This window comes from Mobula birostris, chromosome 7, assembly GCF_030028105.1.
Source record: "Mobula birostris isolate sMobBir1 chromosome 7, sMobBir1.hap1, whole genome shotgun sequence".
NCBI lineage: Eukaryota > Metazoa > Chordata > Chondrichthyes > Myliobatiformes > Myliobatidae > Mobula > Mobula birostris.
In genome coordinates, this window is record NC_092376.1 from 39,558,515 (window position 1) to 39,584,882 (window position 26,368).

Genomic DNA, 26,368 nt, shown 5'->3' on the forward strand with positions numbered 1-26,368 from the left:
CTTTATAATACTCTAGTTAGTTCAAAGTAAATTTACTATCAAAGTACATATGTTACTGCATACAACCCCAAGATTTATTTTCTTGCGGGCATACTCAATAAACCCAATAACCGTAATTGAATCAACAAAAGACCACCCAACAGGGCAGTGTGAAAATACAAAAAGAAAGAAAAACAAAGTAATAACAACACATAAATAAGCAATAAGTATCAATGAAGAGTCCTTAAAAGTGAGTCTATAGGTTGTGAGAACAGTTCAGTGATGGGGTGAGTGAAGTTGTCCCCTCTGGTGCAAGAGCCTGATGGTTGAGGGGTAATAACTGTTCCTGAACCTGTTGGTGTGAATCCTGAGGCTCTTGTACCTTCTTCCTGATGGCAGCAGCGAGAAGAGAGCATGTCCTGGCTCTCATCTACTCTCATTCAGTCCCATCTGGAGTATTGCATACAGTTCTCGTCACCCCATTAAAGGAAGGATGTCATGGCTTTGGAGAAGGTGCAGAAAAAAAACTGTCCAACTTCTTGTTATAGCACATGTCCTCTAATTCAGGCTACATCATGACATGGTATGGGAATACTGATGCCTTTGAAAATCCTACAAACGTTAGTAGATTCAACCCAGTACATCTCACGTAAAGCCCTCCCAACCATTGAGCACATCAACATGAAACGCTGTTGTAGGAAAGCCACATCCATCATCAAAGATCCTCACCACCCAGGCCAAACTCTTTCCCCGCTGCTGCCATCAGGTAGAAAGTGCAAGAGCCTCAAAAGAGGATGCTGTCCAAGTTGCATGCCATCTTGGACAATATCTTCCATCCACTACATAATGGACTGGTTGGGCGCAGGAGTACATTCAGCCAGAGACTCATTCCACCGAGATGCAGCACAGAGCATCATAGGAAGTCATTCCTGCCTGTGGCCATCAAACTTTACAACTCCTCCCTTGGAGGATCAGACACCCTGAGCCAATAGATTGGTCCTGGACTTATTTCCTGGCATAATTTAGATATTACTATTTAACTATTTATGGTTTTATTACTATTTAATTATTTATGGTGCAACTGTAACGAAAACCAATTTTCCCCGGGATCAGTAAAGTATGACTATGACTCGCACCACCAGGTTCAAGAACAGTTACCACCCCTCAACCATCAGACTCCTGAACAAAAAGGAATAACTACACTCATTTATTGCAATCTTCCCATAGCTAATGATCTCACTTTAAGGATTCTGCCATGTTATTTCATGTGCTCATTATTTATTGCTATTTATTTATATTTGCATTTACACTATTTGTTATCTATCTCCACTCTAGCTGATCTTTCATTGATCCTGTCATTGTTACTATTCTGTAGATTTTTTGAGTATGTCTGCAGGAAAAAGAACCTCAGGGTTGTATGTGGTGACATATACATTATGCATTCTGATAATAAAATTTACTTTGAAGTTGCTGCAAATACTGCCGATATCAGTGGTGAGTTATCCTGGGGACAAATGCTGCTGCAAGCCTCTGAGATGCTGACAAAGATGTTCATTACATCTGCCACTTAACTGTAATGAGCAGGTTACCTGATCAAGAGGGCAATGAAGTTAAGGCTGATAACAAGTTTACCTGATATCCTCTAGCCTGCCTCACACTAAAGGTAATGTGCTAACAAGTGAAGAAAGAACCCACTTGTTCTGCTCAATCCTTAGGTCGGGATCCAGTAGCCCGTTGAAATGCTTCCACCATCATCTCAAGTCCTAACCTCAGAATATTAATTTAGTTTGAACAAAAGTATGTTTTACTGTGCAGACCAAATGGATTTCAATATGCATTGGCTAAAATTAATACAACTCGGCTGTCCTCAATTACAAACACAAGAGATTCTACAGATGCTGGAAATCCAGAGCAACACATACAAAATGCTGGAGAAACTCAGTAGGTCAGGCAGCATCCATGGAAACGAATAAACAGTTGACCTTGTGGGCCGAGATCTTTCATCAGGACATATTGCCTCACCTGGAAGGATGGCTTGGAGCCTGGAATGGAGGTGGGCAAGTAGATGAATGGGAGACACTCGCACTTCTGCTGCTTGCAGGGGTAAATGCAAGGAGGGAGATTAGTAGGGAGGAACAAGTAAATCACGGAGGGAGTGATCTCTGCAGGAAAGCGGAGAGTTGGGGTGGGGAGGGGTAAAGATGCGTTTGGTGGTAGGGTCCCATTTGAAGATGGCGGAGTTGTGGAGAATGATGTGTTAGATGCAGAGGCTTCCAAGGTGGTAAGTGAGAACAAGATGAACTCTATCAATTAAGGTGGCGGTAAGATGGGGTAAGCATGAATGTCCAGGGAATGGAGGAGATGTGGGTGAGGGAAGCATCAATGGTGGAGGAATTCAGGTCTCCAAACAGCCCTTCCAGGTGAAGCAAGATTTCACCTACAAATTTGTTAGGATCGTCTACAGTATCTGGTGCTCTCAATGTGGCCTCCTCTATGTTGGTGAGACTTGATGTAGAATGGAGGGACTACTTTGTCAAGCAACTTCACTCCATTTGCAAAAAGCAGGATTTCCTGGCAACCAACCATTTCAATTCCAATCCCATTTCCCATTCCACCATGTCAGTCCACGGCCTCCTTCTGTCAAGATGAGGCCATTCTCAGGTAGGCAGAGCAATACCTTATATTCCATTTAAGTAACCTTCAACCTGATGCCATGAACATTGATTTCTCCAACTTCTGATAAATGTTCACTCTCCTTTTCCCTCTTCTTCATTTTCCCACTCTAGCTCCCCTCTTGTAGCTCCTCCTCACCTCTCTATCATCTCCCCGTGGTATCCCTCTACCTCCCATTTCTTCCATGATCTACTCTCCTCTCCTATCAGATTCCATCTTTTCCAACCCTTTACCTTTTAAACCTATCACCTGCTTACTTCAGTTACCCCTCCCCCAACCACCTGGCTTCACCTATCACCTTCTAGGTTGTACTCCTCCCCTCCCAGGAAGATATTGGCATTTTCCCCTTCCTTTTCAATCCTGATGAAGGGTCTCGGCCCAAAACATTGACTGCTTTTTTCTATTTCCATTGATGCTGCCCAAACTGCCGAATTCCTCCAGTATTTTGTGTGTGTCCTCGATTACACTGTTGCTTTGTCACCAGTGTATTGATCAGACAAGCATGATCACAATCGGAAAACCAGATGAGATCTTTCTGACAAGGGTTGAGGTGTCAAGTTACTGTCATCATAGAATGCTATGATAGAGTTCCTGTAACTATTACAACTCATTGAAGCCTAATATCCAACAGAAGAATTTCACTTTAACAGCATGAAGGGATCAGTCAGTTCAAGACAATTCCACAAGCCCTGCTCACTACCTATTCCCATTGTCAGATATGAAAGGATTGCATTGTGTGCATTATAACCGCTTAGTAACAACAATTTATGTATATACATAGAATCAGTCTATGTATCTAAGCTAATAAGCTAACCTTGTGTATGTGGGCACACTCAACAGTGAATTTTACAGTGCATTTGTAGGATAGCTTTTATATTTATTGTTGTTATGCTGCATCCGATCCAATCACCATGTACACCTTTACACTCGTGTATTGAAGGATGACAATCGATTATTTGAATCTAGAAAAACCACACTCTACAGAATTACTACATTTCACAACTCAGCAAGGATGTCGGTCTTTAAAAATATAGGTTGGCCACGTTTCAACTGTCATTCCCAGATACAAACTATTTGCTCAGCCATAACCTACCCCAGAACAATTACTGCAATGTTCCCTAAAGGTTTTTGTTGTTATTGCTAAAAAAGGCAACAATGTCAAGTTACATCAGGAAGTTGGAAGAACACCATTTGGAAGATGGTTCAGTCCTGTGTTTTCAAAGCAACAATATTTCTGGCAAATATCTGTACATCCTGGTGTAAGATGGTGTTGGGGAAACATAACAACGACTTGCTGCCAGCAAACCAAATTATTAACTACTTTATTAATCAGACTTTTTCTGGAAAACAATCACTGCAATCAATCACTGTAACCTCCCTTTCAAGTTGAGCTTTTGAATCACCCTTACGACCTGGCATTTTTGCAGTGTGAACTGAAATCTTGAAGGTGCAGGATGGTTGCTGTATTGCGTGTGTGGGCTGAATCCAGGCAGCAGGGCCTGTGCCAGTGAGCGGGGAACGAGCCAATATTTGGCCATTGTTGGAACGGACTCAGAACCGATTCGAAGTGGCAGAACAGAGGCGAGGCTGAGTCGAGGTGGCGAGGCCCAGGCCCAGGCCCAAGAGCAAGGAACAAGCTGATATGCGACTGATTTAAGCACCGGATCAGATTGGAAAGTTGGGTACAGGCCAAATCAAGGCAGCGGGTCCCGGTCCCGAAAGTGTATCAAAACAGCAGGGCCTCAGTGCAAGACCAAGGAACAAACTGCTGTTTGGTGGATTTAAGCGGTGGACCAGATTGAAAAGTTCAGAGTGTCAGGGCCGGAGGAGAGAGACAGTGTTCAACTTGGCTATTCATGAGGTTTACTTGTCTCTGTGCTAAATTGAGGCTGTGGCCAGCAACTAACAGGCTTCTGGATCAGCTGTGGTGATGACTGGTTTCAAGGCTGTGGACTCACTCACGTGAACTTCAGTTCTGAATGTTATTTGCTTACTTTTATTGTTTGCAGAATTTTTTTATCTGCACATTCGGTGTTTTGACAGTCTTCTTTTATAATAAGTTCTGTCGGGTTTCCTTGTTTTATGGCCGCCTGTCAGGAGACGAATCTCAAGGCTGTAAGTCGTATACATACTTTGACAATAAATGTACTTTGAGTATTCAGTCAAGTTCAAGTTCAAATGTCATTTACCCATAGATGAATACAGTTAAACAAAACAGCATTACTCTCCAGCCAAAGTGTAAAACATTTGTTAATAAGGAACAGCTAATTATTAATAGGAATAATTACATTGGATATATTTTTGTGTTGTTCGTTAACCTTTGCATGGTTAAATGATCAGCCATGTGAAGTGAACTTGCAGGACGTGGATACAGTGAGCAAACAATAACAAGGCATTAAAATCCACACATTATGCTCACTAGCACACTACTAGACTTTAAAGAAACGCAAGTTAGTGACTCCAAACCTTCCTTACTACTTTTCCAGCTATTCGAGAGATCACTATTTAAAGAAATGTTCATTCTTGTTACACCTGTTCAATGCATTAATTAGTTATTCAACAGCATTACTTATTGTATAGTCCGCAACACATTTAAAAACATTAACCAAACTTTTTTCAACCAATATTATGATATACTTCATAATATTCAGCACTTGTCTAATCTAAATTATACCTTAGTCTTCATTGTAAAAATATGCACATGTTACATTCACTTACCTCCATGCCTGTGAGAATGGAATTAATCTGCCACCTTTAAAGCTCTGAATTCATCTGACTGCCTCCAACCCTAAAATAATCCTGCTGGTCATAAATTATACATTCACCTCCAGCAATGACACTTCCACCAGTGCACACACAGACTGCCATTGAATTATATGCCTATATATTTTGCATAGTTACCGTGCTTAAAACTTGTAATTAGTAGAACTCATCAGCAGTTAAATTCATTTGACACACTGCTGTTACAATGCAAGTAGTTATGAATTTATAAAGGAAAAGAATATGCTTATTTTTAAATGAGCTTAAGTATTTTGTTGCCCTTGTATCATCTTTTCAGACCTCCTCTGTTGTTATGAGGTATGGATGAGGACCAATGGAATGGCCTCGTTGAATGGAGAGAAATGATAACCAAGCTTTTTTGGAAGAATGGATGGATAGGATGAGATTGATTCTCTTCATCTGAAATCTGCCTGAAGCCACTTCAGAAAGAAGATCACAAACACATCATCCAAGAGCCTATTTTTCTGATGGCAGTTGGAACAATGAGTGTTGAGAACCATGACTTTGAAGAATAAGTTGATCTGGATTTTATTGTACATGTCAGAGCTTCTGCATTGTCCAACATGGAATTACGGTGTTAGGGAACTTTCTAGAGGAATGAAATTATAGATAGCATAATTATGGATTAATTGAAATGAGATTCAGCCCTAAGGAAACAAAACCTGTTCACAATTTATTTTCCAACTATTACTTTGGCTAGTGAAACAAATCATTGGGTGTGGGGCACTCTGATTTTGTCCCATTGAAGCTACACATGGCAAGATAAAAGATGAATGTTCATGCTATCAGTGATTGTGAAAACTCCAGAATGCAATCAGGGACGGCATTAAGAGATTATCTCCTATACTAACACAGGCGTATCCTTGCCACTGAACGCTCAGGTCTGCTTTTGTCACTTGTAATTTCTGGCTAGTTTTATATTCAGGAATCCATTTCTCAACACTAACAAAGTGGTGTCTGGTGATTCTGCTCAGAAGCTTTTGGAATGACATCAGTATTGAACACAAAATATAAAATATAGGAGCATTTGGCCCATTGAAGCTGCTCCGCCATTTCGTCACAGCTGATCCATTTCTCTCTCAGCCCCAATCTCCTGCCTTCTTCCCACATCCCTTCCTGCCCTGGCTAATCCAGAAACTATAAATCTCTGCTTAAATATACCCAATACCTTGCCCTCCGCTGCTATCTATGGCAACAAATTCTACAGATTCATCACTCTCTGGCTAAAGAAATTCGTCCTTGTCTCCGTTCCAAATAGATGTCCTAATATTCTGAGGCTGTGTCTTCTGGTCCTACACTCACCCAATATAGGAAATATCTTCCCCATCTCCACTCCATCAGGGCCATTCAACATTTGATAGGTTTCAATGAGACACCCCTCTTGTTCTTCTGAAATCGAGTGAATAAAGGCCCAGAGCCATCAAACGTTCCTCATATGATAAGCCTTTCAATCCTGGAATCATTTTCATGAACCTCCTTTGAACTATTTCCAATGTCAGCACATCCTTTCTTAAATATGAGGCCCAAAACAGCTCACAATACTCCAAGTGAGGCCTCACCAGTGCCTCATAAAGCCTCAACATTACATCCTTGCTTTTATATTCTAGTCCTCTTGAAATGAATGCGAACATTGCATTTGCCTTCCTCACCACCAACTCAACCTACAAATTAACTTTTAGGGAATTCTGCATGAGGACTTCCAAGTCCCTTTGCACTCAGATTTTTTTTAATTTTTTCTCCATTTAGAAAATAGTCTATGCTGTTTTTCTTCTACCAAAGTACATGACCATACACTTTCAGGCACTGTATTCCATCTACCACATCTTTGCCCACTGTCATCAAAACTTCCTGCTCCTCTACATGTCTTTGTATTGGACACAAAGCCATCGATTCCATCATGCAAGTCATTGACATATAGCGTAAAAAGCAGTTCCCGACACAGACCCTGTGTAACACCAATAGTCACTGGCTGACAACCAGAAAAGGATCCCTTTAATCCCTTTCTTTGTCTTCTGCCAATCAGCAATGCTCTGCCCATGCTGGTATCTTTCACATGGGGTCTTAACTTTTTAAGCAGCCTCATGTGTGGCACCTTGTCAAAGGCCTTCTGAAAATCCAAGTACTGTACACAATATCAACCAATTCTCCTTTGTCTCTCCTGCTTGTTGTTTCTTCAAAGAATTCCAACAGATTTGCCTGGCAAGATTTCCCCTAAAGGAAACCATGCCCACTTTGGTCAATTTTATCATGCCCCTACAAGTACCCCAAAACCATATCCTTAACAATCAATGCCACATCTTCCCAACCACTGAGGTCAAAGGTCAGACTAAATGGCCCATAATTTTCTTTCTGCTGCCTCTCTCAATTCTTTAAGAGTGGAGTGACATTTGCAATTTCCCAGTTCTCCAGAACTATTCCAGAACCTATTAGTTCTTGAAAGATCATTACTAATGCCTCCACAATCACTTCAGCTACATCTTTCAAAACCTGGGATGTAGACCATCTGATCCAGGGGACTCTTCCACCTTCAGACCTTTCAGTTTTCCAAGCATCTTCTTCTCCCTAGTATGGCAACTTCACTCATTCCTTCCCCCTGCCACTCTCAAGGTTCTGGTGTATTGCTAGTGCCTTCCACAGTGAAAACTGATGCAGATTATGATTCAGTTTGTCCACTATTTCCTTGACCCTAGTCTCCAGCATCATTTTCCAGCAGTTCGATATCTACTCTCACCTGTCTTTTACACTTTATCTATCAGAAGAAACTTTTGGTATCCTCTTTAGTATTTTAGGCTAGCTTACCTTTGTATTCCATTGCTTTCCTCTTTATAACTTTTTAGTTGCCTCCTATTGGCTTTTAAAAGCTTCTCAGTACTCTAACTACAGACTAATTTTTGCTCTATTACATACCCTCCCTTTGCTTTTATGTTGGCTTTGACCTCTCCTGTCAGCCATAGTTGCGCATTCCTACCTTTAGAACACTACTTCGTCTTTGGGATGTATCTATCTTGCACCTTCTGAATTGCTCCCAAGATTCCAGCCTTTGCTGCTCTGCCATCATCCCTGTTATCCCTTCCATTCAACCTTGGCCAGCTCCTCTCTCATGCCTCTGAAATTCCCTTTAATCCACTGTAATGCTGATACATCTGACTTTTGTTTCTCCCTCTCAGATTTCAGGGTGAGTTCAACCATATTATGATCACATCCCCTAAGGGTTCCTCTACCTTAAGCTCTCTAATCAATTCTGGTTCATTGCACAACACCCAGTCCAGAATAGCTAATCCCCTAGTGGGCTCAGCCATGAGTTGCTCTGAAAAGCCATCTCGTCAGCCTTCCACAAATTCCCCTCTTAGGATCCAGCATCAACCTGATTTTCCCAATCTACCTACATATTGAAATCCCCCTTGACTGTCATAACATTGCCCCTTTAACTTGCATTTTCTATCTCCTGTTGTAATTTGTAGACCACATCTTTGCTACTGTTTAGAGGTCTCTATATAATTCCCATCAATGTGTTTTTACCCTTGCAGTTTATCTACTCACAACGATTCTACACCTTCTGATCCATTGTCACCTCTTTCAAAGGATTCGATTTCATGTTTTACCAAGAGAGCCACGCAACCCTCTTTGGCTATCTGCCTGTCATCTCAATACAACGTTTATCCTTGGACGTTAAGCTCCCAGCTATCATCTTTCAGACACGATTCAGTGATGCCCACAATGTCATACATGCTGATCTCTAACTTATTCCATATACTGCAAATATAACACCTTCAGTCCTGTATTTATCTTCCTTTCAGATTTTGTCCCGCTTTTACATTGAATCTCATCCCGTTGACTACAATTTTGCACCATCACCAGCCTCTCCTTGCTAGCAGTCTCAGTACACACTGCCAGCTACCCCATCCTCATTTCCTTTGAATATTCAATAAGCTGCTGCTTGAGATGTTCACCCATATCGTTGAATCTAGTCAACGATACCTGACTAGATTTTAGATTTTAAAGTTGAGTCGGTGACTTTAGCCATTGAAGTTGAACATTCGTTGTTATTTTGTGTTTAAAAGGTGTAAGATATTGCATCAGGACAGTGAGATTTTTCTGGACTCCAACATCTTCTAACGATGGACTCCAACATCTTCCCAACTCTCTCTCCTGAAGGTTTACTCTTCCATGTGACCGTTTTAGTCGGTTACAACATACTGAAGCTACTGAACCATGTCCATTGATCAGCAGAGCTCAATCTTCCCAGCATTTCCTTTGAGAGTTATCAGCTCTCCAGCCTTGTACCCCATTAGATCTGGTGAAGGATCCATAACCCCAAGGATCGCAATAGAGACTGGAGGGATGGACAGGAGGAAAGAAAGAGAAGTGAGTTGTTTGACTTTTTTGTTAATAAAGTTTTAAGTGTTTGCACTGACTTTAAATTTTAAAGGCTTATGTCTGAATTGAAATGTATTTTTATTTTCAATTGCTTAAAAATTTCAGAGCATCAGGTCATGCCCCTAAAGCCCATGACAGTTATACGAAATGCAAGTTCAGAAGTGGAGTGATCACAGGCAACAATCACAGTGACAAGCTTGTGCCAGCAATTTCTATCCCGTAAATAGAAAAATACCCCATACCAGGTAATGACCTCACAACTGTGGTTGAATATACATTAATATTAGTGAAAAAGAGTGCGTTTATTCACTCTGCTAGATTAAAGGGCTGGTAGTTGAGAAGAGAAACTCAAAGAAACCAAGGGTTACACTCTTTGCCTCCTGCTAGTCAGACAATCTTCTACTCATGCTAGTCACTTTCCTGTAATACCATAGGCTCTTATCTTGTTAAACAGTCTCATGAGTGGCACCTTGCTAAAGGCCTTCGAAAAATTCAAGTAAACAACATATATTGACTCTCCTTTGTCTATCCTGCTTGTTGTTTCCTCAAAGAATTCCAACAGATTTGTCCGGCAAGGTTTCCCTTTAATGAAACCACGCTGACTTTGGCCTATTTTATCGTCTGCCTCTAAGTACCCCAAAACCTGATCCTTAATGATGGATTTCCATTCCTCCAGAACCATTCCAGAATCTAATGATGTGACACTACTAATACCGCCACAATCTCTTCAGCTACCTCTTTCAGAACCCTGGGTGTAGTTCTTCTAGTCCAGGTGACTTGTCTATCTTCAGACCTTCCAGCTTCCAAGCACCTTCTCGATAGTACACTTGCGTCTTGTTTACTCTTTATATCTGGATAGCTTACCTACATAAAGTATTTTGCCTTTTCGCTCCTTATGGTATGTTTAGTTACCTTCTATTGGTTTTTAAAGCTTCACAATCCTCTAACTTCTCACTAATTTTTGCCCTCTTTTTCCCTGTTCTGCTGTCTTTGACATCCCTTGTCAGCCACAGCTGCCTCATCTTCCCTTTAGAATACTTCTGCACCTTTAGGATGCATCTATCCTGCACCTTCCAAATTTCCCCTCGAAATTCCAGCTATTGTTGTTCTACCATCATCGTGGCTAGAGTGCCCTTCCAATCAACTTTGGTAGCTCCTCTCTCAGGCATCTGTAATTCCCTTTACTCCACTATAATACCAATTCATCTGACTTTAGCTTCTCCCTCTCAAACTGCAGGATGAAATCTATCATACTATGATTACTGCCTTATAAGGGATCCTTTACCTTAAATTCCCAAATCAAATCTTGTTCATGACATGACACCAATTCAGAATTGCCTTTTCCCTTGTGGGCTCAACCACAACCTTTTTTTTAAAAAAAAAGCCATCTCATAGACATTCTACAAATTACATCTCTTGGGATTCAGTACCAATCTGATTTTCCCAATCTACCTGCATTTTGAAATTCCCAATGACTATCATAACATGACCCTTTGACATGCCTCTTCTTTCTCCTTTTGTAATTTGTACCCCACTGATCAGAGGCCTGTATACAACACCCATCAAGGTTCTTTTACTTGCAGATTCTTAACTCTACCCACAAAGATGCTACATTTTCTGATCCTATGCCACTTTTTTCTAATGATTTGATTTAATTTTTTTTTACCAACAGAGCCACCCCACCCCCTCTTCATACCTGCCTGTCCTTTTGATAAAAGCTGTATCCTTGGATGTTAAGCTTCCAACTATGATCTTCCTCAGCCAGATCTCAGTGATGCCCACAACATTGTACATGCCAATCTCTAACTGCACTACAAGATCATCCACCTTATTCTGTATACCACATGCATTCAAATATAACACCTTCAGTCCTGTATTCATCACCCTTTTTGATTTTCCTCCCATGTTACACGTCAGCTCATCCCACTGACTGCAGTTTTGCCCTATCATCTGCCTGTCCATCCTCACAGTCTCATTACACACTGCATCTACACATATACCAACTGCCCCACCCTCAGCCCCATCACTCCCATTCCCCTGACAAATTAGCTTAAACCCTATTCAACAGTTGTAGCAAACCTGCCCACAAGAATATTGGTCCTCCTCGGGTTCAGGTCTAACCCGTCCTTTTTAATACAGGTCCTACCTTCCCCGGAAGGGATCCCAGTGATCTGGAAATCTGGAACCCTACCCCCTGCATCAATTCCTCAGCCACTCATTCATCTGCCAAATCATCCTATTCTTGCCCTCACTGGTACATGGCTCGGGCAGCAATCCAGAAATTACTATCCTGGAGGTCATGCTTTTCTGCTTTCTATCCAACTCCCCATATTGTCTCTTCAGGATCTCCTCCTATTTCCTCCCTACTGTACATCGTTGGTATCAATACGTACCATGACTTCCAGCAGTTCACTCTCCCCTTTAGAATACTGTGGACCCAATCCAAGACATCCCTCATCCTGGCACCTGGGAGGCAGCATACCATCCAGGTGTCTCTTTCGTGTCCAAGAATCTCCTGTCTGCTCCTCTAACTATGACATCCCTTATCACTACTGTACTCCTTCTTAGGCGTAGAGCCAGACTCAGTGCCAGAGACCTGACCGCTGTGGCCTTCCTCTGCTAGGTCATTCCTCCCCCCCATCTCCCCACCAATCAGTTTAGTGGCTGTTGAAGGAAACAGCCACAGGGGTACTTTGCACTAGCTGCCTATCCCCTTTCTCCCTCCTTCCCGACAGTCACCCCAGTTACCTGTGTCCTGCATGTTGGGTGTAACTACCTCCCTCTTTGTCCTGTCGATCAACCCCTCAGCCTCCTGATACAGTCAATCAAAAAGATCAGGTGCCACAATTTCATACACATCAGGTTAAAATGGTTCCTTCCAGGTGATTAAGTCAACCATTTTTCCAGACATAACACAGTTTCACCTCCCAGAATTAGTGCCAATCTATAATACCTGTTTTACGTGTGGATTAAAAATATTCATGCTGCCATTGTCATATTATACATACTTTGGTGTCAGTTAAGAACTTCTCTTTTACGGCCGAGGACTGAGTACAAGGCTTTTCCAGCACCAAAATAGAACACAGACAATTAAAGAATTTTCCGTGGGCTTTTCTGTCAAAAACCCAAGAGGACCAAGCAAAAAACACGTTCCGCACTTCCAGGGTCTGGTCACATGGCCACACCTGCAGACGAGCGATTGATGAAGAAAATCCTTTTCATCAGGTACTGAATGTCAAGCAGTCTGCTAATGTTGAGATAGGAGGTCAGCGGAAGCAATGGGTAGACAGGCAGGTGTTAAAACATGACATTACACTTTCAGAAACATTGTTGAGGAGGTATCGCAGAGATGGTAAATAGGAAAGGACCAAAGATCTGGCTGATGGAGTGGGGGAGGTGGAGAGGAGGTTTCTGGAACATGAGGAATAATGCTCTAGTGGGTAGACAAGCATTGCAGGTAGCTATTTTCTGCCTATAACTAGTCTGATAAAATGGAACCATACAATCTGCCTGGACAACAGGCTTGGAAAGGTATGGTGCAGAAACCAGAATAACATGGGGTTTTGGGGAAGTAGTACAAGTTGGCAGGTGATAAGTGAAACCAGGTGAATGGGAAGGTGGATGGGACAGGGGGACAAAGAGAGAAGCTGGGACTTGATAGATGGAAGAGGTAAAGGGTTGAAGAAGTACTGTGATAGGAGAGGACAGTGAACCATGAAAAAAAGAGGACGAGAGGCACCATAGGGCAGGTGGAAGAGAAAGGGTGAGAGGAGAGCTAGATTGGGGAATGGAAAAGGAGAAAATGGGGAAGGAGGAGAAGTCACTTGAAGTTAGGGAAAATAGATATCCATGCTAATAAGGTGTTTTGAATGGCTCCAACATCCTGAACTAGGAAAGGAGTAAACTAAGTCATGTCAGGGCACATTGAGCATCGTCATACTGTAAACTCCACACGGGACAAGGGAAAACAGTCCCGGTGACTGAGGAATGGATTAGTAAAGCACATTGGATTTTTTCCATTAATTCACCTGTGTCTGTTTATAAAACTATCACTGTCTTATGCCAAAAAGGAAACTACAACGTCCCCAAAACCAGAGAGGTTTCCAATCTGGGCTACACGGTGACATTATCAGAAGAGTTCAACAACAGCAAACCTGACACATTAACACATATGAGAACCACCAATGAAGTCATCTCAGTATATGGGACGCTTAAACATCTGCTAACTTTTCGAAGTTGAACCCATTAGGAGATGCCTGATAACACTTTTGAAAAACCCTTGTGAATTTAGAAAAGATATTAAGGTAGAAACAAAGTGCACTTTTACTTGATGAGAAGCCAGTTTCTAATTGAAGTGAAATTCTCAATGTCAGCTGCACTCCGAAACCAAAGTGACCAAGTCTTCATCCACAAGGATGGAAGAACTTCAGTCATCTACGAGAACATGTGTTAGGGTTGGTGCAATGATTTTATATTATCAGTGCTGAAACAAAGTCATCAGCCATGATCTCATTAAGTGAATGAGGAAGATCGCAGACCCTGTGGCTTACTCTTAATTTTGCTACGTTCTTTTCTTCCTTTTGACACCTAAACCACGAGGCATTGTCTCCATGTTCTTGGATGCTAATGCACATTTCCCGTTGGGTGGAAAAATTAAAATAAATTGAAGTATGTGTATGTCATCATATATTACCTGGAGATTAAGATTCATTGAGTCTCCTTCAAGTGTTTCAGTTTTATATTATACCATTGGTTTTGTAAATACACTCTGTGCAGAGGCAGGAAGCTGATGTGAATGGCCCTTCTATGAGTAGTCAGGGCTCTCCAGCTACCTTCTTTTGTCTGAAAGACTGGCAAGCAATACTTTCCACTTGTAAAATGATCAGTGGTTGCAGGGAGGCTGATGACTATATTGTTGCAAAAGTGCGGCTTTCATATTACTGAGATAAACATCTCAAAGATCCCACATTTACTGTGAACAAACATGCCTCGGGCCGTGAACGCAATAGAAAATTTCTTAAAGGGAGGGGAACACAATAAGTTAACAGTTATTTCAAAAATTATTACCAGTTCTCCCAGAAAGTGAGAAAATGAGAACTCAATAAAAGAGATTCGGGAGACTTTGTATGTGAACTAACTGTGAAGCATGAAAACAGAGTCAATCCTTGCTGGCTACTCCATAAATTGCTACTATTTCATTGCCCTAAGAGTACATTGAGCATCTAAGCAGCTAAGCAAGGAGATGGTTTAAAACAGCCTGTGGTTAAATACAAGACTGACTTCAGATTGCCACTATCAAATCACAGCACAACAGCATACTAGGCTGACCTGCCAGTGTGCCAACCAGGCCATCTTAAATATTGTCACTACTCCACACCCCCCCCCCCCTTCCTGGCACAAGAGAAAGTCAGAGCTGTAGGCTAGGGACCTCATTTGGAATTAAAACTGAAGCAGCCATAGAAACCGCTGCATTAATTCAGGCTGCTATCATTTACAAACAATGTAACCTGGCACCTGACTCATGTTGTATGGTGCATTTCATCAATATTCTAACCAGTGATAGGAAAGTATAGATAGCAATAGAAGATCCATTTAGAGAACTATTAAATTGCAGGACACAGTTACAAAGCTAAACTGACTTGCATATGAATAAAAGGGCGCAATACCAGTGCTCCCAAAGTTCATGTGTGCTGGGCCTATGGAACTCATCACCTTCAAAAGTCTGGCATTCCCCAATTACCCCATTCTGTTCAGGCTTCAGACTCTTTCAATTGTATAATATTATGATTTAAACATTGCTACAGTACATGCAGTTTCTGCCTACAGCCGCCACATGGGTGTCAGACACCAGAGCTGCATGAAGTCTTGCTGTATTGCTGTTTCTCCACTCTTCGTTCCTCTGGATAAACAGGCCACAAAGTGCCAGCAGACAGCTGGCTGGAATGCACTTTCTGTACTGCATCATCCGTTCTCAATGTGCACCAAAATTGATATTCCCAAATTCTGCTGCTAAGAAGAATCCCCGCCCATTGGCCGTGCGTGTTGGGAAACTACACCCACTGATAAACCCAATAACGATAATAGGTTGAAACCAGAGGCAGCTGGGCTACAGGTTTTATTAATGTGTGGCTGGTGAGCCAGAGTTAATCTTACTATTCCATGTTGAGAAAATAAAACTATTTTTGGAACAATTACAGATTGAACTGTAAAAATTTAACAAAGGCTATCAATCCCAATTTAGAAATTTCAAATTCATTTGTCCCCAGTGCATTTACAGGTGAAGTGCCATGTTTCCACGGGAGGAGATGCTCCTTGGTATCACCCTTAGGTTGAAACCAGACTCCAGCCTAACTCCAGTGTTAAGCCATGGCAATATTCCCAATGCAGAGACTCTTTTAAAGAAATCATAACAATGAAGAATATTAACTTCTAACAGACTTTATTTACTGAAGATAAAATACTTATGAAAAGTAAACTGAATGAAATATTGTAAGGCATTACTTCATTCACAAAGATTTGGTCAATTAGGTTGAGATTACTTTCATGCTTCAAAGGCAATTCTGACTTTGTACCAATCTCCTTTCTATCAATACTTTGTAAACTATGAACATGGTACACTCTCACACTAATTAGTTCCACATTATTCATTTGTCTGAACACAGTAAACTCCTTATTTCAATTGTCAAACAAACAATAAATTGTCTCTAGGCGTTTGTTATTTAGTTGTGTAGGCTCACAGGTAAGATCACTTTTTCCACCATAAGGCACATTGTTCATAGGGTATCGTGTGCAGTTTAATTTAGCTTTTCAACTCATCATTCGCACTCTGTTTCCCTTTTTCCCTAAAAATGGATGCCACTTGGATATCATTTCACAAGCAACATTATTCTTCCTGCAGCGACCAGCACAGTAAATGTCAGCACTGTATTCCACAAAGGACAATGTAATCTGATCCTATCCTAATCCATCTTTCAAACTTGCAGCACATGTCAACCATCAAAGACCAAACCGAGCCTTTTACTTTCCTTGAACTACAGAACAATTAACTCAGTGTAAACAAGGAATCAAAAAAGAGAAATCTTGGAAAATATACAGTATTTTATTTTCTTGCATGGCAATCAATTTACATTTATATGGTGTGCTCTTGAATTTGCTTCAAAAGATCTGAGTTAATTGAATATTAGAGTTTTTCTCCAAATCAGATGGCTATGGGTCAGTAGAAAGTACTGATATTTTCAACAGGTAATGAGAAAAACTAATGATGCTCCACACCTAAGTAAAGTGAAGCAAGAGGCTAGATTCTGGGAACAACCTCTGCCAACTTGTGTTGCTGAATAATCACATTGTCCTCTGAACAAACAACCATTGTCGTGAAGCAAAGCTGACAGATGCCAAAATAATGGTTTACAAAACATTTTGACAATTCACAAGGAGTTTTAAATCTTGACAGTAAGATCTTTAAAATCTGAAATGTTTTTGTACAAAATTTGTTTAATTTCAGCCATTGGCATTGTTAGCATAAAATAAATTTTAATTTCTAGGTGAATTTTAATTACAGTGATGCTAGAAAGTTTGTCAACCCTGTAGAATTTTCTCTATTTCTGCATAAATATGACCTAAAATGTGATCAGATCTCCTCACAAGTCCTAAAACTAGACAAAGAGAACCCAATTAAATAATAACACAAAAATATTATTCTTGTTCTTTTTTGTCAAGAAAAATGATCTAATATTACATGTCTTTGTTGGAAAATGTATGTAAAATGCCTTCTACAAAAGCTATTTGGAGTCAGGTGTTCCAATCAATGAGATGATGTGTGGATTGTAGAAATGCCCTGCCCTATAAAAAAAGACACACAAAGTCAGGTCACCGACAGAGCCTACTCTTCTCAAGAAAGATCTGTTTTTGTGCACCATGCCTCAAACACAAGAACTTTCAGAGGACCTTGGAAGAATTGTAGAGGTGCATGAAGCTGGAAAAGGCTACAAAAGCATTTCTAAAGATCCGAGTGTTCATCAGTCCATAGTAAGATAAATTGTCTACAAATGGAGGAAACTCGGTAATGTTGCTACTTTTCTCTAAGACTGGCATCCTGCAAAGATCACAACAAGAGCATAATGTGCAATGCTGAAGGAGGTGAAAAATAACCCAAGGGTAACAGCAAAAGACCTGCAGAAATCCCTAGAACTTGCTGAAGTCCCTGTTCCTGTGTCCACTATATTGCAAGTACTGGACAAGGATAGTATTCATGGAAGGACACCATGGAGGAAACCACTGCACTCCAAAAAAAAAAAAAAAAGAAAAAGAATTGCTGCAAGACTCAAGTTTGCAAAAGACCACCTGGATGTTCTATAATGCTTCTGGGACAATATTTTGTGGACAGATGAGACAATAGTTAAACTTTTTGGTAGAAATGCACACTGCTACTTTTGGAGGGAAAAGGGCACTGCACACCAACACCAAAACCTCATCCCGACTGTGAAGCATGGTGGAAGGAGCATCATGGTTTGAGGCTGCTTTGCTGCCTCAGGGCCTGGACAGCTCGCAATCATTGAGGGAACAATGAACTCAAAATTGTATCAAGACATTTTACACGAGAATGTCAGGGTAGCAATCCATCACCTGCAGCTTAATAGAAATTGGTTAAGGCAACAAGATAATGACCTGAAAGACAAGAGTAAATCAACAACAGAATGGCTTTTAAAAAAGAAGAAAATTTCTGTTTTGGAATGGCCAAGTCAAAGTCCTGACCTTAATCCTATAAAAATTTTTTTGGAAGGATCTGAAACATGCAGTTCATGCAAGAAAGCCCACCAACATCCCAGAGTTGAAGCAGTTTTCTAAGGAAGAATAGCCTAAAAATCCTCCAAGCTGTTGTGCAGGACTGATCAACAGTTACTGGAATCGTTTGGTTGAAGTTATTGCTGTACAAAGATGTCACACCAGTTACGGAAAACAAAGTCTCACATACTTCTTTCAACAAATATATGTAATATTATGTCATATTTCTCAAAAAAAATGAACAAATATAATGTTTTTGTGTTATTTATTTAATTGGGTTCTCTTTATCTAGCTTGAAGATCTGATCACATTTTAGGTCATATTTATGCAGAAATAGAAAAAAGTCTACAGAGTTCACAAACTTTCTAGCACCACTGTATAAATCCACACCCCCCCCCCATCTGAATTGGACACAAAATTAAAAACTAGAGTAAAAGGTAATGAAAGATTTATTTTCAACCACTTTAATAATTGAGGTTGCGTTTAAAGGAGATGATATGTTCATAGATTAAAAAGACAGATTCCTTCAGTATTCCTTAACATTGTATTGGTGGATAAATTCATTAAATGGTGTAGCCAAACCTGGTATAAGAAAACATTTAACTAAAACAGTGTTGAATGAGTCAGAATATTGTACTGTAAATGCAATTTTGAGACCCTCATGCATGAAAAATTACCAATCTTAAAATCCCTAAATACCACAAAGAACTCTGGGTTCCATAATGCATTTTTAATGAATGGTGAAGGAGCTGATGATATTTGTTGAAATATAACAGCTTGTTCCTCCCCCCCCCCCCCCCAAGTTCATGTGCTTTGGCTCTCTAGAAAACTATCAAGTCCATGGCAAAGTCACGTTCTTGGTTCCACTTCCAAACAGTGAAGTTGACAGGGAAGGTAACTGCCCACTGAACCATTCCACAACAGCCTAGTCACACTGAGTTTAAAACTGACTCTAGGGATCCTTTAACCAAAATTCAATCTATGAGCTGCAGCTACCCAGCAAAAAGCATCTCCATCCAAAAATGGCCGAACAGCATCCCCACCCAAACCTGGCCAACTGTGCATAAAGCAGCAAGACTTGCAACAGATTGTAAAGGGTGCAGCTAGCTCATTGGGGGAAGAACAAAAAATAAATGTAGACCCAAGATCCTAAAGAAAATGAACCTAATGGTTGTAAATTGTGACATGTATGTATTTTGATAGAAAATTTGCTTTGAACTTTGATAAAGCATAAATCAAGCTATATACAGTGGATTCCAGTTAATTGGGCCAACGGTTAATCAGGGCAGCCACTTATTTGGACAACTCTTAAAGAACAAAAACCATGCAAGAAAATAGCTGGGATTCTCTCCATTTATTTGGGACACTAAGCCCCTTAATTGGGACAAGAGACTGTTACCAAATGGTTTCTAACTAGTGTCACTCGTGTGCACTTGTGTGGCCGTTAGACACTACACTGTGTTTAGAATGAACAGTTTTTAATCAGCATCGGTGTGCTTGTGTTATATCATCCATTTGGAGCAATGGATGCCAAAATAAAATGCAGTGATTTTTGATCACTTTCATGCAGGAAGGCATTATTTACACTGATTTTGTTAATTTAGAGTCAATCAAAAGAAAATGGCAGCATAAACTGGATGAATTCCTGAGATGATAACTATTAGGAACTAATACAGTTTTACAGTACCATCGTAGCATTGGTAATGTTCTAATTTGTCCTGTATTTTATTTAATTACACAATTTCTTACTCAAACAGTAGTTTGTCTGTTTTATATATTTTTTAAAAACTACTTCCATGAAACTTCAGCTAATTGAGGCAGCTGCTTAATTGGGCCAAATTGTACTGGTTCTGATGTGTTCCAATTAAATAGAATCCACTCTACATGAAATATTCAGCAAACTTTGAACCAAACTGCACAAAAATTCAGCTACTTTTTAAACATTTTGTTACCTTGCCCTTTCTCAGGCTTTTTATGGTGTCCCCAAACCTTTGGATATTTTCACTTGTTGCTATGTTCTGGCTGAGTCCTAGCGAGTGCCGCCTGGGATGCTGTTTCAGGGGGTGCTCACACTGTTCCACCTGTGCTTGGCAGCCAACAGGATCGAGCGGGACTCTGCTTTCTGGAATGGACGTTCTTGCACGCGCTTGTGTCGAACTAATCCTGGAAGTTGCAGTCTTTGCAGTGACAGGTGTTGCATTGTGGAAAATGCTGAAATACGATATTTATTCATTAAATGAGTAATAGTGTCCTTTTTATTGTAATTGTCTTCATGACATCATTTGCCTCAAGTACAAAATAAGGAGTTGCTGCGGGTCATCGAGAGATTGGCCTAGTCTTATTTTTGGCTTCTGATCACTTAGGCTGAGGGTTTTCTGGAGCCCTGTAGACCCCAAAAACCAGGGAGTTTCAATACTAGTGATAGGTGGAAGATCTATCCACCTGAAATGTTCCTGAAAAACATTTATCCAATGCAATCACCACTCGTTCAGACAGATCAAAGAGCTGAGGGCAGGTGACTGTTGAAGAATGACACCTTCCAATGAATGGAAAGCAGAATTTCTGTAAATATTCAGGTTAATATCAAGTCTGTAGGGAGAAAAATGGCGACAATATTTCACATCAATAGCCTTTCACCACAAACAACCTGAAACAATTTTATTTCTCACATATGCAGAATATTTTCTGGTTTTGGTCTACTTTGATTGTATCCTCGGTATTTTGCTCCTGCTCCATAGAAACAACAGGTTTGTTGGGTAGAAGTGTCATTGCTGATTAATTGCTCTCTGAACTTGCACTGGTTCCTCAATCACACTTTACAGCAGGAGAACATCTTGGCCCTTGTCAAACTGTTCTGAGATTTGAACAAATAAAATGTCATTTGTATACAAAAATTGACTAGTTCTGTACAGATATTGATCCAATAGAAACATTGTTTACTTCTGAATCCACTCATTTACATATCTAAGTACCAACCATAATACACATTTCAGATTTCTGAAAATTAGAGGGCAAAAGTTTAGGAGTAACATGAGGGGGAACTTCTTTACTCAGAGAGTGGTAGCTGTGTGGAATGAGCTTCCAGCAGAAGTGGTTGAGGCAGGTTCGATGTTGTCGTTTAAAGTTAAATTGGACAGATATATGGACAGGAAAGGAATGGAGGGTTATGGGCAGAGTGCAGGTCGGTGAGGATAGGACAGGGTAAGAGTTCAGCACGGACTAGAAGGGCCGAGATGGCCTGTTTCCGTGCTGTAATTGTTATATGGTTATTTTAATAACCAATTAACGCTGAGCATTAAAAGCCAATAATACTTGAATTAGTAAAATAACTGTCCAATAGTAAATGTTGCCTGAGAATCCTTTGTTTGTATCTTTATGTTGTCCTGGTGCCTGGTGACCTTGCTTCCAAGGCTTGAATGGAAAAGCTGTACAAAGGGGAGTGAGGCTTTCAAGGGCCATGTTCAGCCTGGATGACTGCACTGTGTCTCCACATCATCTCTGTCAGCTTTTCTATACTCTTGGCACACTGTACAAAGTGTCTGCACTCTCCTCTGTTAGCACACTACTCTAACTCTTTCCTTTCTGCAACTTCTACAGATGATAGAATTTCTACTGGAAGAGGGCACCAACTAGCACTGCTCGCACACCAAGCATTGGGTGCCGTCAAGATGGAAGGAGGTACCCGGATAAATGAAGCACCACACCCAGGGGAGAGATCCACACTGAAGCTCTGCCATTACATTTCTAACACTGCTGGCACTATGGAAATGCGCACTGCTGGTTGACACATTATCCCTCTCAACTCCATTTTCCTGCCTTCTCCTGATAATCTTTGGCACCCTGACTAATCAAAAACCCATCAACCTCCGCTTTATTTCACTGTCTTCACCTCCACAGCCATTTGTGGCAATGAATTCCACAGATTCACCACACATTTGCCTCAATGGACATCCCTCTATTCAAACACCCTTCATACATTAACCCTTTTATTCCCAGAATCATTCTCGTGAACATCCTATGGACCCTCTCTGATGCCAGCACGTTTTCTTAAATAAGGGGTCAAAAACAATTCACAATACTCTAAGTGCAGTCTGACTAATGCATCTCACCCTAACTATGGACTTTTTACTCTCCTCCCATCCGGTAGGCGCTACAGGAGCCTCCGCTCCTGCACCAGCAGGCACAGGAAGAGCTTCTTCCCTGAGGCTGTGACCCTGCTGAACCTCACATCACAGCGCTAAGCAGTATTGCACCCATATTGTACTGTCTCAGTACTTTTCTATTTGTATGCTGTAGCACTTTTTATTCACAGTTATTTTGTAAATAATACTTTTTTTTGCACTTCTGGTTAGATGCTAATTGCACTTCATTGGCTTTGTATCTGTACTCAGCACAATGACAATAAAGTTGAAGCTAATCTCATAAAATAAAGCCTCAGTATCACATTCTTGCTTTAATATTATAGCCTTCTCGAAATGAATGTTTACATTGCATTTATCTTCCTTACCACAGACTCAACCTGCAAACTATCCTTTAGGGAATCCTGCACAAGGACTCCCAAGTCCTTTTGCATTTTTGATTTTTGAATTTCTCTCTGTTTAGAAAATAGTCTATGCTTTTATTCCTTCTACTGAAGTGCATGACCATACACTTCCCTACACAGTATTCCATCTGTCACTTCTTTGCCCATTCTTCTAATCTGTCCAAGTCTTTCTGCTGACTCCCTGCATCCTCAACATTACCTGCCTCTCCACCTATCTTTGTATCATCTACAAACTTAATCACAAAGTCATCAAAACTATCATCCAAATCATTGACATATAATATGAAAAGAAGCAGTCCAAGTACCTACCCCTGCGGAACACCAATAGTCATTGGCGGTCAGCCAGAATGAGCCCCCTTTGTACCCACTCTTTGCCTCCTGACAGTCAGCCAATCTTCTATTCATGCTAGTACCTTCCCTGTAACATCATGGGATCTTATCTTGTTAAGCAGCCTCATGTGTGGCACTTTGTTAAAGCCCTTCTAAATATCCAAGTAAACAGTATCCACTGACTCTCCTTTGTTTATTCTGCCTGTTACTTCCTAAAAGAATTCCAACAGATTTGTCAGGCAAGATTTCCTCTTAAGGAAACCATGCTGACTTTGGTATATTTCATCATGTGTTTCCATGTACCCAGAAACCTCATTCTTAATAATGGACTCCAACACCTCCCCAACCACTGAAGTCAAGTAACTGGCCTATAATTTCCTTCCTTCTCTTTCCCTCCCTTCTTAAAGAGTAGAGTGCCATTTGTAATTTTCTCAAGATTCTTGGAAGATCATTACTAATGCCTCTACAATCTCTTCAGCCACCGCTTTCACAACCTTGGGGTGTAGTCCATCTGGTCCAGGTGACTTATCTACCTTCGGACCTTTCAGCTTCCCAAGCACCTTCTCTTTAGTAATAGCAACTACACTCACTTCTTCCCCCTTACGCTATCAATTTTCTGGCACACTAACCAGTTACTTCCAAAGTGAAGTTTGAAGCAAAATACTTAAGTTCGTCTGCCATTTCTTTGTTCCCCCATAGCTACCTCCCTAGCGTTATTTTCCAGCGGTCCAATATCCATTCTCACCTCTCTTTTATTCTATGTCATAGGGAGACATTATTTAAAATCAAACTACATCAACTGGTAAATTAATGTAATTAAATAGTTGCGGAATAAAAGACTGGTATCAGTATCGACCAAAGAGCTGAATAGTTGCGAACCATCTGAGTTTTCTCCAATGCAAGTCAAAACATTTTCAGGTGTGTACAAAGGAAAACTTAACAGTTTTCTTCTCAACAGAAGAAGTAACGAGTATCATAGCTGTGAGGTGTATGGGAAATAATCCGAGGGTTCATTGCTAGCCAAGCGAAACCATTGCTCGGAGATTGAACTGAAGGATTGAGAGTCAAACACCTGGTATCCTGACAACAGCAAACAGCATCTACACAACACTGAGTAAACAGGTGACTGGCTTTCCCAACTCACAAGTAAGTAAACAGTTGTGCATTTCGGTTATATGGACTTCTAATAACCGGACTTTGCAGCCTCATGTGCTGGGATTACCAATTACTACAAATTTTATAATGACACTAACAGCGGTGTCTTCGTGCTTGTGTATTATTGAAGTACCTGGTTATGGTGTAGGTCTCTAACTTCCCTGCGGCAGAACCTGGCCGCACTTTCTTTCCCAGTGGCATGGTCGCTTCTCTCTCTCTCTCTCTCTGATAACTCAACTATGGTTGGAGAATGGACCACACACTCAGTGAAGAGAAGCCTGTATCCAGCCGAGTGATGTCCACCTCTCGCTCGAACGCCTCCTGCGCGTAAGCGACGCGTAACCTTCCACCGCTCTCACCTGCGGCAGCACCGAGCCAAGAACATCTTAAAGCGACATTCCGCTCAACTAGAACGCTGCACATGTTGCATTATAAAAATCGGGAAACCGCCTAATAAACAGAGATTCTAAAAAGGTTAAATATGTTATTCTGGAATCTATGAAAATCATGTTATACCCTCTGATGTAGAACTGTGATTTCCTAACAATCTGTTCATGGTAGTAAATTGATCTCAGCCCCTCTTGCAGAATATCGACATTTGGTTTTAACTCACCGCTAATGTAAAAGCACAATTGAATTTTACGCTGCTGGTTAGTTACTGCCCCCTAGTGGGCTTATTCTGACGATTTGACAGAAACCAATACTTGGAAGGTGGCCACAAATGCTTGGCCTGGACAGGATACCAAACGGGAGGTGCTTCAGGAGGATTTTGCCCTGCTGGAATTCTGCCTCATCTGGGCCTTGACAAGAATCCATCTGAAGCTAACTAAAACCACATAGTAAGGCAAGGTGAGGAGCTGCAGCTGTTTAAAAAGTTTATTAAAGAAAGCCTGGAGACCCACACTCAATGTTTTAGAAACAGCTTCTTCCCTTCTGCCATTATATTTATGAATGGTCTTCTACTGCCAAAAAACAAATATTGCATCATGTCAGTGATAGTAAACCTGATTACACTTCTAATTCTTTTCATCCACAAATAACTTGAACATCACTTCCAATTATATCTATAAATAAAAGTCACATTTTCTTTCTTGAATACATGCAAATATTGAACCCTTCTGAGAATACCAAATTTCTTCCATACCTACTGCCTATATGCTTCTAGATATCCCATCCAGGCTACATTTCAGAAAAAGCTCAAATTAACAAACATTTTGTGTTCTGAATTAGGAGCAAAGAGATTTGGGCCCGTGAAAACAAGTCACTAAATACTATTGTAAACACAGGAGATTCTGCAGTTGCTGGACATCTTAAGCAGCGCACAGAACATTCTGGAAGAACTCAGCAAGTCAGGGGACGTCTATTGGAGGGGAATTTCGATATTTCGAGCCAGGACTTTCTCAGGATTGGAAATGAGGGGAACACAGCCAGAATAAGAAGATGGAGGGAGGGGAAGAAGTACAAGGAGTAGAGGGAATACAATACTATTGTAGAGGTACAGAGACTAAACAGAAATGTGACTGGAATGTGAAGCTACAGGGAAAATCATCCCTGTAGCAAAGAAATCAGTTGTAGCCTGTCTGAATGATTACCGACCCGTTGCCCTGACCCCCATAGTGATGAAATGTTTTGAATGGCTTGTCAAGCCTCATATCACAGCCAGCCTCCCCTCATTGCTGGATCCTCTACAGTTTGCTTATCGTCCAAATCGCTCTACGGAGGACGCAATATCTACCACACTGCACACAG

General features: G+C 40.8%; 1 protein-coding gene across 5 annotated transcripts in view; it reads right to left on the reverse strand.

Moving 5' to 3' along the window:
• The window catches only part of wdr95 (WD40 repeat domain 95), a 136,070-nt gene extending 111,177 nt beyond the window's left edge, over window positions 1–24,893 (reverse strand). For 3 of the 5 annotated variants that reach the window (XM_072262947.1, XM_072262948.1, XM_072262945.1), the window contains exons 1-2: window positions 24,753–24,893; window positions 20,544–20,802 (exon numbers count right to left, since the gene is read on the reverse strand). In XM_072262947.1, coding sequence (XP_072119048.1) covers window positions 20,544–20,802; window positions 24,753–24,820 — 327 coding nt within the window. In that variant the 5' untranslated portion in view covers window positions 24,821–24,893. Of the gene's footprint in view, window positions 1–5,370; window positions 5,424–20,543; window positions 20,803–24,752 lie in introns of those variants that run through there. The other 2 variants (XM_072262950.1, XM_072262949.1) reach the window with 1 other exon arrangement.
• Window positions 24,894–26,368: the final 1,475 nt, after the last annotated feature.